A 13,154-nucleotide genomic window follows, 5' to 3' on the forward strand; every position below is an offset into this window, starting at 1 on the left:
TCCATCCACCGGGCCACTAGTAGATAAATAAACCTGGAGATCTAATGCACAGCATAGCGATTATAGGCAACAGTACTGCACTACAACCTTCAAAGTTGCTAAGAGACTAGATCTTGTTTCCACCACAAAAAACAAATGATAATTATGTGATATGATAGGCATGTTAGCTAAGTGACAGTGGTAATTATATTGCAGTATATAAATATATCAAATAACAAAGTTGTGCACCAGTGGGGTCCCTCGGCCTGGCCTGCAGGATCGGGCTGAAACCGGCTCTCCGACATTCCCCAAGGGGTTCCGGATTATGAGAGGGTGCAGGCCAGGCTGAAGGACCCCACTGGTGCATGATCAGGGCCAGGGAGGGATGTGGGATATTGGCCAGCCGGGGAGGGACCGAGAGAGGGGTCCGGGGTATCTCCAGCCCGTCTTGCTCAGTCTTGATCAGCCAGACCCCAGCAGCAAGCTAACCTATCAGTCGGAGCTAACCAATCCCTGGTGGTCAGTGCACATCATAGCGAGCGATTGAGTGGCTTTAGCATATCATTAATTACACTTTGATTGGTTGAATGGATGACCACATGACTGGACACTTAGCATATTAGGCTTTTATTATATAGGATTATATCTTGATTAAAAAAATTCAAAGCTTTGTTTACTGAAGTCTATGCCAGACTCCATCCAATAAGCAGTGTATATGAAATTCTTTTTCTTTTTTTAAAAAAAGACACATTTATTCAGCGTCATGATCAGACTATTACATTTAGCAATCAACACATGGGTGCAAAAAAAAAAATCTACATTAAAACCTTTGGTTGGAATGATTTACACTTTCCACAGAACAGAAACTAAAATAACCTGTTATACAATTAGTCACAAATATGGTCCTCGAGTTTTTTAGCCCATTCATATGAGTATTGTCTAACACATGCCTTCTTTGCAGCAGCTAGGCCCTGCCACCACTGTTCTTGGCTGAGTTCACAAATATGTTGTAACCTGTACCTTCCCTGTCACTTCTCTGGCTCTCCTCTCCTGCTAAGCTTTGTTTCCTGGCAGTAATTAAAACCTTCTGCCACTGCCATAGCTACTGCTGCTGCTGGAACCACCATAGCCACCTTGGTTTCGTGGTTTGGCAACGTATTGACCTCCACCACCATAAGGCCCAGAGCTTCTGCCTCCAAAGTTTCCTCCTCTCATAGGCCCAAAACCTGAAGATTGACTGTTGTAATTGCCAAAATCATTGTAGCTTCCACCACCTCCAAAATTGCTTCCATCATTACCAAATCCATTATAGCCATCCCCACTGCCACCATATCCACCGCCACCACGGCTGCCACCAAAGCCACCTCGACCACTGAAGTTTCCTCCACGACCGAAGTTGTCGTTTCCACCAAAACCACCTCCACGACCACCTCCGAAGTTTCCAGAACCACTTTGACCTCTTTGGCTGGACGAAGCACTAGCCATCTCTTGCTTAGATAGAGCTTTCCTTACTTCACAGTTGTGGCCATTCACAGTATGGTATTTCTGAATGACAATCTTGTCTACAGAGTCATGGTCGTCAAAGGTTACAAAAGCAAAGCCTCTCTTTTTGCCACTGCCTCGGTCAGTCATGATTTCAATCACTTCTATTTTCCCATACTGTTCAAAATAATCTCTTAGGTGATGTTCTTCAGTGTCTTCTTGAATACCGCCGACAAAAACCTTCTTCACAGTTAAGTGGGCACCAGGTCTTTGAGAATCTTCTCTGGAGACAGCCCTCTTTGGTTCCACCACTCTTCTGTCCACCTTGTGTGGCCTCGCGTTCATGGCTGCATCCACCTCCTCCACAGTGGCATAGGTGACAAACCCAAAGCCTCTGGAGTGCTTGGTGTTTGGATCTCTCATCACCTCAGACTTAGACATGATGACTGCAACAGGGGAAATTCCAACGATGTTTACTCAGCGGCGTTCACTGGCAGAAGGAGTGACCTAAGGAGCATATCTTGTCTATGAAATTCTTAATATTTTCTTTGTAGTTTGGTGACGGGAGCTGGTCCATCCTTGCTGTTTCAAGGGACCTGGCATATATGGCATACTGTTTTTAATATGTTTGCTCACCTTCTTGGCACTATGTGCTTTAACCAAGGTCACCTCTCTGAGAAAGGTTGTTTCCCCAGGTAGGGATTTTCCCGTGAAGTTAGGGAGGGAATAAAACCCCTTAACTAAGTGCCAGGCGGGTAATTAATCACTATAACTACGAACAATCATGCTTAAGCTACATAATCTTTACTCCCTGGAATGGAGATAAGAAACGCCCTAACCTTTGGAATAGAGATTGATAGGATTGGAATCAACTGGTATAAATACAGATGTAACAAGACAACAGGACACAGACCCTAGACACAGAACCTACACAGAACCTAGAGACAGAAGACCTTTGCTGGAGAGAACATGGCAAAAGATCCTGGACAGAAACTGGCCACAGAACCTAGAGACAGAACCTGGCTGAAGAACCTAGAGACAGAACCTGGCTACAGAACCTGGATAGAACATGACAAGAGAACCTGACTAGAACCTGGTGACCGAACCTGGTTGGAGAACCTGGACAGAACCTAGCGAGGGAACATGGCTACAGAACCTGGCTGGAGAACCTGGAGAACCTGGCTGGAGAACCTAGCAAGAGAACATGGACACAGAACCTGGCTGGAGATCTTAACCAGAACTTCGCTGGAGATCCTGACCAGAACTTGGCTAGAGATCCTGGCTAGGCTGCTGATCAACTAAACGCTGCCTCCTAGTCTTTTCCTCTTCACTGACTCCGTCCACACCTTTGCGGACTCCTGGACATGCTCGGGTTGGACCTCAGAATCTGGCGCCCGAACAGGGACCCTTAGGTAAGCTCCCCATTCTCCTAGGTAAGTCCCACTCTCGGGACGGATAGGACTCCACCGTAGGAAGAGGGTGGATAGTCTTCGCCGACTCCGTCCACACCTTTGGGAACCCCTGGAACAGGATTCCCCTAGGTAAGCCCCCCCCATTGAGAACCCCACACTCGGGATGGATAGGGCTCCACCAGGGTACTGCAGACCCCCCTATAAAGGATAAGTAGGGTAAGAAGGTGGATAGTACAGAACTTAGATTGAGAAGATGTGCCATACTGAGTCCAAAGAAAGAAGACTCTGTATTGATTCTTAGATTGAGAAGATGTGCCATACTGAGTCCAAAGAAAGAAGACTCTGTATTGATCTTTAGATTAAGAAGATGTGCCATACTGAGTCCAAAGAAAGAAGACTCTGTATTGATCTTTAGATTAAGAAGATGTGCCATACTGAGTCTAAATAAAAAAGACTCTGTATTGATCTTTTAACACATATTCTTGCTAGCAGAGGAGTTAAGGTTACTCCCAGTCAGACAGAACGTTTTATACAAGAAGTATGTCCATGCTTTTCTGAGGAAGGAAAGGTAAATGTAAAAGCATGGGAGGAGGTAGGCCCAAGGAGACTTATCCTTAACCCCACTGCAACCTTTCCACCCCGGGAAAGTGCAGGATCGGCAAGCTCTCCCTGGGGTGATAGATCAGGACTCAGGTAATAGTGGAAAGCGCCAATCCTACTCTTAAAATGGATACAAGAGAGAATTTGGGGTTTTTCTTTTTAATGCCTGCTTTTAAAAAATAAAAAAGGGGGAATTTGCCGGGAGCCGGTCCATCCTTGCTGTTTCAAGGGGCCTGGCATATATGGCATACTGTTCTTAATATGTTTGCTCACCTTCTTGGCACTATGTGTTTTAACCAAGGTCACCTCTCTGAGAAAGGTTGTTTCCCCAGGTAGGGATTTTCCCGTGAAGTTAGGGAGGGAATAAAACCCCTTAACTAAGTGCCAGGCGGGTAATTAATCACTTTAACTACGAACAATCATGCTTAAGCTACATAATCTTTACTCCCTGGAATGGAGAAAAGAAACACCCTAACCTTTGGAATAGAGATTGATAGGATTGGAATCAACTGGTATAAATACAGATGTAACAAGACAACAGGACACAGACCCTAGACACAGAACCTACACAGAACCTAGAGACAGAAGAACTTCGCTGGAGAGAACATGGCAAAAGATCCTGGACAGAACCTGGCTACAGAACTTGGTTGGAGAACCTAGACAGAACCTGGCTGAAGAACCCGGCTACAGAACCTGGCGACCGAACCTGGCTGGAGAACCTAGCGAGAGAACATGGCTACAGAACCTCGCTGGAGATCCTAGACAGAACTTGGCTGGAGAACTGACTACAGAACCTGGCTGGAGACCCTGACAAGAGAACCCGGCTATGATGATCACCTGAACGCTGCCTCTGGGTCATTCCTTCTTCACCGACTCCGTCCACACTTTTGGGGACCCCTGGACCTGCTGGGGTTGGACCCCAGCAGTTTGGAATAATTTGAAGTAGTTTATCTCCCCAGAGATTAAGTATCTTAAATCAACATATATCAACGTATAAACTTATATCAACATGTAATAAGATAGAAATAAAACTTTACTGACACTATTACAAAAGTTTCTTAGTTGGGGAATAGTAAAAATAGAGTACCTTGAAATATTTTAAATAGTTTATATTCTATTCATAGTTTCTAGAGCTAAAGCTGAAAAGTAAATCTCTGCTTTCACTGAGAAAATTTTAGGATTTAAGAACTGTGAAAATATGAAAATACTCAGTATTGTTAGCATTGAGACCTGATTCCTATGACAGTAGTTTGACATTACCACTTATTTACCAAAAACAATATTTTAATCAGCTAAAAGGCAAGTATATTTTATCATTATTATATTTTTATTTTTACAGAGCTATAATTTTGGAAAGCTTAATTATTCAATTTGAAGTCTTTACAGTTTTCAGGATTTAACTGCTACAACCATGCCTATCCAAAAATTTGTCCTAAAATTTCTGATAGGTGTTCAATGGAAGAGACATAGGAAATAAGTAATGTAGTCCCTTGCCTAGGGCATCTAAACATCTCATTTTATGCAAAGTGATGTAGAATACATTTGCATGAATAAATACCAAAACTTAATCTACCTTGAAAGGACTTTGATTTGGTCCATACTTTTGTTTTTCTCCCTGGAACTTAGATTAACAAAAAAAAAAAACCATCTCCTGAATTATTACCATCTCACTGGTACGTGTTTTTTTAATTCCCTGTATGAATTTAAACCCAGAGGCATCTGAACTATTTCAGTTCATATCTCAATTTGTTTCTTTTTAAAATTTACATAATTACACAGTTGATCATAATTAAAATACACTTAATTTTTTTCATACTTTTCAATATATTTGGGTCTAAAATGATATCATTATTAGAAGACAAGGCTTTGAGATAATATTCTTCAATAGGTATCAAAATAATAAAACTATGTTTTATCATAAGTAATGCCTATTACTTGCCCTACATCATGTTATCAAATGATTTAAAAATGAAATATATAAACATACAAATTAGATATTCTTGGGATATAGAAAAAGTCACTCTCTTTTAAAAATAATGTTATTTTTGATAAAATGATAAATTTGATTGTAGAAATCATCAAAATACAAATCAAGGAGAGGATTAAAAATAGCAGCAGGTAAGAGGATGCTGCACAGATATGCTCTCAGAAACAAACAAAGTTGTATTTTATTACAACTAAAATACAGAAAAACTTCCTGAATAATCGATGGAAAACTCACAGGAGAGAACCCTGACACCTGAGGACCAAAAGTGGAGACCACATAGAGACTGGTAGGAGGGGCATAGGCACTAAAGGGCTGCCTGGGTGCCCACAGACAGCAACTGAAGTCCCAGACAGATATCAGTGGGGTACTAAAGTCCCCTACTATGATTGTACTGTTGTTGATCTCTCCCTTGATATCTTCCAGGAGTTTTTTTTTATGTATTTGGGTGCTCCTGCATTAGGTGCCTATATGTTTACCACAGTTATATCCTCTTGTTGTATTGATCCCTTTATTATGAAGTGGCCTTCCTTATCTCTTGTTATGGCCTTCACTTTGAGGTCTATTTTTTTCAGATATAAGTATTGCTACCCCAGATTTTTTTTTTCATTTTCATTTGCCTGGAAGACATTTTTCCATCCCTTCACTTTCGGTCTGTGTGAGTCCCTTGTTCTGAGGTGGGTCTTTTGTAGACAGCATATATATGGGTAATGTTTTCTTATCCATTCATCCACTCAATGTCATTTGATCAGAGCATTTAGTCCGTCTACATTTAAAGGTATTATTGATAGGTACTTTTTTGTAGCCATTTTTATTTTTGTGTGCCTATGTTCCTTCTCTCCTTTTTATTTCTTCTTTTTACACCAGTCCCTTTAGCACTTTTTGCATTACTAGGTTGGTAGTGGTAAACTCCCTTAGCCTTTTTTGTTGTTGTTGTCTGTGAAGCTCCTTATTTCCCCTTCAATTTTGAATGATAGCCTTGCTGGATAGAGTATTCTTGGATTCAGTCCATTGCTTTGCATCACTTTGTAAACTTCCTTACATTCCTTTCTGGCCTGATGTGTTTCTGTTGAGAAATCATTTGATAATCTAATGGGTGATCCCTTGTACATAACTTTCTGTCTCTCTCTTGCAGCCTTCAAGATTCTCTCTTTGTCCTGAATGTTTGCCATCATAGTTACAACATATCTTTGTGTGGTTCTTTTCAGGTTCATCTTATTTGGGACTCTCTGTGCTTGTGTGACTTTTTCTTCCCCAAATCAGGAAGGTTTTCTGACATTATTTCTTCAAGTAGGTTTTCTAACCCTTGTTCCTCTTCCTGTCATTCTGGCACCCTTATTATTTGTATGTTGCTTCATTTCATGTTATCTCAAAGCTCCCATAGGCTCTCCTCCTGTCTTTTAATTTTTTGTCCAATTGTAGTTCACTTTGGATGTGTTTTGCTTTCCTGTCTTCTAATTCGTTAATTTGGTCCTCCACTTCTCCTAGTCTATTGTTGACACTCTTCATAGTGTTTTTTATTGTAGCTATATCACTCCTTATTTCCTCTTGATTCTTACATAAGTTGTTGTTTTTTTCATCCATCCAGTTTATGGACTGTATGACCCTTATTCTGAATTCTTTTTCTGACATACTGCATGCCTCAGTTTCACTTAGCTCATTTTCTGGTGAGTCTTCCTTTTCTTTCTTTTAGGGGTTTCTTTGTCTCTCCATTTTTGCTCTCACTGAAGGATCTAGGTGTCGAGTTGTGTGGAGGCTTCTTCCTCAGGTGGCAGTGGCTCCTCAGGTGGTGGCTGCTTCTCAGGAGGTCACAGCAGGGGCTGCTCCTCAGTTGGTGGTGGTTCCTCTTGTGGGTGTTGCTTGCATGGCTGCTTGCAGCAGTGGAGGCTATTCTGGCTGGCTGGGGTGGGCTGCTCAAGCGGCTGCTGCTCCTTGGATGGAGCTGGCTGTGCGTGGCTGCTGCTCCTTGGATGTGGGTGGGCTGCTCGCATGCCTGCTGCTTCTCAGACGGGGGTGGGCTGCTTGCATGGCTGCTGCTCCTCAGGTGGGGGTGGGCTGCTCATGTGGCTGCTGCTCCTCAGAGAGAGGCAGGCTGCTCATGTGGCTGCTGCTCCTTGTATGGGAGTGGGCTGCTCACGTGACTGCTGCACGCATGGTCTCGTTGTCCTGGGTTAAAGATTTTTGCTGGACAGAGGGGAGTGCCATTTGGAACTCACAGGAACCCGTGGCCAGAATTGCTGGAGTCTCGTTGACCATGGGACTGCAGCTGAGGCAGCATGTCCCTGGTAGGGGTGGCTATAGAGCCCCGGGTGGTGCCTGAGGGCACCTTGGGTGGAGGTGAGACTCCAGGTCACAGCAGCTCTTCCCTTCAAGAAGGCATGGCCTCTGTGGTAGGACTGGCCGCCCCAGGAGTATTTGCAGCAGTAGCATAGGCTGATGGGCTATGAGAGCCTGGTCAGCCTGCCACTGAAGTTCCTGAGGGATCTAACTGTCCCTCACTCATGTACACATACACATCCTACACATCCACACACTGCCCTTTTGCTCTCTGCCTCACTTACTCACTCATGCTCCATCCCTTACTGCCGCCAACTTCCTGCCTCTGTAGTTGGGTCTGGAGTGTTCTTGACACTTTTGTGGATATTATTCTCTCTGGATGTCTGGTTATGTGGCTCACTCTCTACCATTTTGACCAAACAAGACAAAATGCAACTTGACAGGACATGACACAAAGGGAACAAAACATGAATGTACTCACAACACGGATAACCCTGATATATAAGTGACCACCAGAAAAAAGAGAATAAGAGAAGAGAAAAAAGAGCACAAATGATATCAAGGAGAGATAAAATGGTAAGAAAGAAAAGAAAAAGAAGAAAAACGAAGAAAACGGAATATATATATATATATATATATATATATATATATATATATCCTATCTAATAAAAGAGAAACATGGTAATTAGCCATACGTCCGCTACCCTTCCCATTGGCTAATCAGGGGGATATGCAAATTAACTGCCAGCCAAGATGGCGACTGGCAGCCAGGCAGCTTGAAGCTAACATGAGGTTTGCTTGCTTCAGTGATGGAGGACTCCAACATTCTCCGCCTGCCGCTGACGGCCTCTGAGCTTGCAGTTTGAAACATTGTTACAAATATAGAAGCTAAACAAAACCCCAAAAACCTGCTTTCAGCCAGCCGGTATCTCAGAGCTGGAGTTGATACAGTGTTTCGATTGTAGAACCCAAACAAACCAGATACCTGCTTTCAGGAGCAGAGGCCTCAGAGCTGGAGCCAGAGCTAAAGCTGGCCCAGAATTTAAAAAAAAGAAAAAAATGGAGCAGTTGGGAGCTTCAGTCACCCGCCAGCCTGAAAACAGCCCTCAGCCCCTCACCCAGACTGGCCAGGCACCCCAGTGGGGACCCCCACCCTGAAGGGTGTGTGATCAGCTGCAAACAGCCATCATCCCCTCATCCAGGTTGGCCAGGCACCCCAATAGGGACCCCTACCCTGATCCAGGACACCCTTAAGGGAAAATCAGCCAGGCCCCACCCATGCACCAGGCCTCTATCCTATATAGTAAAAGGGTAATATGCCTCCCAGCACCAGGATCAGTGGAGCCGCAAGGCCTCCCGGCACTGGTATTAGTGTGACAGGGCGCAGCGCCCAAACCCCCTGATTGCCCTGCGGCTCTGTGTGTGACAGGGGCCAGGGCCACAACCTCCCTATCTGTCTTGCTCTATTCGTGACAGGGGAAGGCGCACAAACCCCTGATCGGCCCTGCTCTGTGCCTGATAGGGGGGATCTCCCCAACCCCCTGATCGCCCTGCGGCTCTGTGTGTGACAGGGTGTGGCGACCCAACCCCCCCACCCCACGGGCCCTGCTCTGTGTGTGACAGGGTAGAGCCATAACCTCCCCATCGTCCCTGCTCTGAGTGTGACAGTAGCGGCGCCCCAACCCCCTGATCGGCCCTGCTCTGTGGGTGATAGAGGGCAGTGCCCCAACCCCCTGATCGGTCCTGCTCTTTGTTTGACAGGGGGCGGTGCCCCAACTCCCCTATCGGCCCTACTCTGTGAGTGACAGGGGGCAGCTCCCCAACCCCCTGATGGGCCCTGCTCTGTGTGTGACAGGGGGGAGCTCCCCAACCCCCTGATTGACCCTGCTCTGAGCATGACAGGGGGGAGCTCCTCAACCCCCTGATGGGCCCTGCTCTTTGCATGACAGGGGGCAGTGCCCCAACCCCCTGATGGGCCCTGCTCTGTGCCTGACAGGGGGGAGCTCCCCTACCCCCTGATTGATCCTGCTCTGAGCGTGACAGGGGGGAGCTCCCCAACCCCCCTGATGGGCCCTGCTCTGTGCCTGACAGGGGGCAGCGCCCCAACCACCTGATTGGCTCTGCTTTGTGCGTGACAGGGGGTGGTGCCACAACCTCCCCATCGACCCTGCCTTGAGTGTGACAGGGGGCAGTGCCCCAATCCCCCAATTGGCCCTACCCTGAGCGTGACTAGGGGTGGCATTGCAACCTCCTGATCCGCCCTGCTCTGTGCATGACAGGGGGCGGCGCTCCAACTCCCCAATCGGCCCTGCTCTGAACCCGACCAGGAGCTGAGGGACAGGCACCTAGGGATTGGGCCTGCCCTCTGCCACTCAGGAGTGGGCCTAAGCCAGCAGGTCGTTATCTCCCGAGGGGTCCCAGACTGTGAGAGGACACAGGCCAGGCTGAGGAACCCCCCCTGCCCCCCGAGTGCACAAATTTTTGTGCACCGGGCCTCTAATATATATATATATATATATATATATATATATATATATATATATATATATATATATATATAAAAAACACTGTGGAACAAACAGATAAACCAAAAATGCAAACACCAAACACACAGGAAAGAGGGTGGGGGCAGAATCTGTAGAGGCCAAGCTTATATACGGAAAGTAAGGTTAAGGAATTGGATGAATATGGGGAGGACCTCAGTTCAGTCTAGAAGAAGTTGAAAGAGGATGTGTGAATAAGAAGAAAGAGAAAGAGAAAGAAGAAAAAAAATAGGATAAAATAAAAAATAAAAATAGACTGATGAAAAATAATTTGAAAATAAAAATAAAGAAATAAAGGAAAAAAGGAAAAAAGAAAAAAGAGAGAGATAACAAAATAATAATAAAATATAATAAAATAAAAAATGAAAAACAAGTGTCTTTCATTTCCGTTGAGTTTTAATGCCCCATGGAGACTGGTTTAAGATCCCACTCTTCTGTAGTGTCTGCCACTTCTCAGTTTCCTGTTAGATTGTTGAAGTTCCAAGTGGTCCACCTCTCCTCTGTTTGTGTCTATCTCCACAGCCTCGGCTGCCAGCAGGTGGGACCTGTCTTCCCACTTAGCTTATCTTCCCACTTTCAATTTTAATCTCACAAGTCACTTTTTCTGACAGGGCTATAGTTAGGGAGGTTGCCGTATGGCTTTCCAGGACTGAAGGCCTCTCTTCAGGCCAGTCCCTGAGGGCTGTCAGGTACTATTCAGATTTTTTTTTTGTATCATTTGTAACACTCAGGGTGCAGTCTGGGTGTGGCTGTATTGGTTGCCTGGAGACTGCAAGGAGGGGCTATATCTTCAGGAGAAAAATGGCTGCTTAGGTCCAGAGTGTCAGGTATGTCTCAGTGCCAGATTCCTGGTCACCGCTCTCCCACCTGCTCTTCTCCCCAGACTCTCTCCAGACTCCACAAGTCTGCACCGCCACCTGAACCTCAGCCATGGGTGAGTGTTTGTATTTGAAAGGTCCTATGAATTGGGTTTAGCAAATAAAAGCAAAGACCAAAGAGGAAAAAAAGCTGTGCCACTGCGAGCCACTCTACTCCTGGCATGGCGCAGCTTGGGCAGTTGTTCAGACTGCCCCCTCTGCGCTCAGCCTTTCCTGGCTGTGGACTTAGATCCAGAATCCCCTGATGCAAATCGCCCTGTGGACTTCCTTTCCACAGTCAGATGTTACGCCTTTCCCAAGGGATACGACCTTGGTGCCGTGCAGTTCCCTGCTGACCCTCTGGGCTTGGAGGTCTTACAATTCTCTCCAGCCCAGATCCCTGATTTTACAATTCTCCAGGCATCCTCCACCCTTCCTGGCTGCAAATTGTCTCACCAGCTGTGTCTACTTCGCCAATTTGGGGCCAATACCTGTTTTTGATAAAAACTCTCAGCCAAGTGGGAATAGAGGGAGCGTATTTCAACATGATAAAGGCCATATATGACAAACCTATAGCCAACATCATACTCAATGGGCAAAAATTAAAATCATTTCCCCTAAGAACAGGAACAAAAAAGGGATACTGACTTTCACCACTCCTGTTTAACATAGTACTGGAAGTGTTAGCCATAGTGATCAGACAAGAAGAAGAAATAAAAGGCATCCAAATTGGAAAAGAAGAGGTAACACTGTCATTATTCACAGATGACATTTATTGTACATAGAAAACCCCAAAGACTCCATCAAAAAACTACTACATTTAATAAATGAATTCAGCAATGTAGCAGGATACAAAATTAACACCCAGAGATATATGGCCTTTTAATATACCAACTAGAGGCCTAGTGGATGAATTTGTGCACCTTGAAAGGAACTGTAGGCTGAGGCTGTGGTGAACACAGGGGTGGGTCTCCAACCGGGGCAGGTCTTGGCCCATTCTCTGCACCCCACCTGGCTCCTCCCACCGCAGCCTCAGTCCCCTCTCTGCTGGCAGCCCTGTTCCCGCTGCTGCCACTCCCATGCGCTTATGGCGCCAGCTCCGCTCCCACCTGCTGATGGCACCGATCGATTGGGGCTGGTGCTGTCAGCGGGTGGGAGTGGCAGCTGCTGCCTTGATTGCCTCTCAGGAGCAGGGGGAGGTAGAGAATCCCTCAGAGGCGATCAGGGCTGGAAGCCTCCGCTCATATACACTGATGGCACCCAGCGATTAGGACCAGAGTCGGGCACCATCAGCGAGTGCAAGTGGCCGCTCTGGCTACAGGTGCGAGTGGGGCTGGCACCAGCAGTGAGTGTGAGCGGGACCATTGCTGGCAGCAGGTGTGAGAGGCGGCTGCTGGCCCCAGTTGCCCCGCAGGAGCAGGGGGAGGTGGAGAAGCCCTGAGGAGTTGCCCCGCAGGAGCAGGGGGAGGTGGAGAAGCCCTGAGGGGTGATTGGGTCCGGCAGCCTCCACTCGCACCTGCTGACAGCGCAGAGCAATGGGGGCTGGCGCTGGGTACTGGCAGCAGGTGTGAGCAGCAGCTCTGGAGCTGGCAGCGGATGTGAGTGGGGCTGGTGATGGCAGCAGGTGCAAGCGCCAGGCAGGACCACGGCGCACAGGAGCAAAGAATTTTCAGTAACCATCAGAGGCTTACTCTGATGATAGCGACAGGCGCCATGCCTCGGTCTGGTGCCCCCACTCACCCGCTCCACCGTCCCACCGTGGTTGACACCTGCCACGATCCGCACTCTGCTGCCAGCTGCTGAGGCCTGCCATGATCTGCATGTGCCCCCTGGTGGTCAACGCACATCATAGCGACCGGTTGCTCAGTTGTTCGGTTGTTCGGTTTTTCCGCTGTTCAGTCTATTTCCAAATTAGGGTTTTTTATACATAGATAATGAACTCACAGAAAGACAAACTAAAAAAACAATCCCATTTACCATTGAACCAAAAAAAAATTAAAATATCTAGGAATAAATTTAA

The 13,154-nt window shown here is 46.2% G+C and overlaps 1 protein-coding gene and 1 long non-coding RNA gene across 2 annotated transcripts in view; both read right to left on the bottom strand.

Moving 5' to 3' along the window:
- Positions 1–987: 987 nt before the first annotated feature.
- LOC132230499 (heterogeneous nuclear ribonucleoprotein A1-like 3) lies at positions 988–1,923 on the bottom strand. The gene has a single exon (XM_059688066.1). The coding sequence runs from the start codon at positions 1,900–1,902 to the stop codon at positions 1,057–1,059; it is 846 nt and encodes a 281-aa protein (XP_059544049.1). The 5' UTR covers positions 1,903–1,923; the 3' UTR covers positions 988–1,056.
- Positions 1,924–4,042: 2,119 nt separating this feature from the next.
- LOC132229317 (uncharacterized) overlaps positions 4,043–13,154 on the bottom strand; it is a 261,758-nt gene continuing 252,646 nt past the window's right edge. Inside the window, exon 3 of the long non-coding RNA XR_009451669.1 lies at positions 4,043–4,231. This is a non-coding gene — a long non-coding RNA (uncharacterized LOC132229317). The remainder of the gene's footprint in view (positions 4,232–13,154) is intronic.

The sequence above is a fragment of the Myotis daubentonii genome, chromosome 3 (assembly GCF_963259705.1).
Source record: "Myotis daubentonii chromosome 3, mMyoDau2.1, whole genome shotgun sequence".
Taxonomy (NCBI): Eukaryota; Metazoa; Chordata; class Mammalia; order Chiroptera; family Vespertilionidae; genus Myotis; species Myotis daubentonii.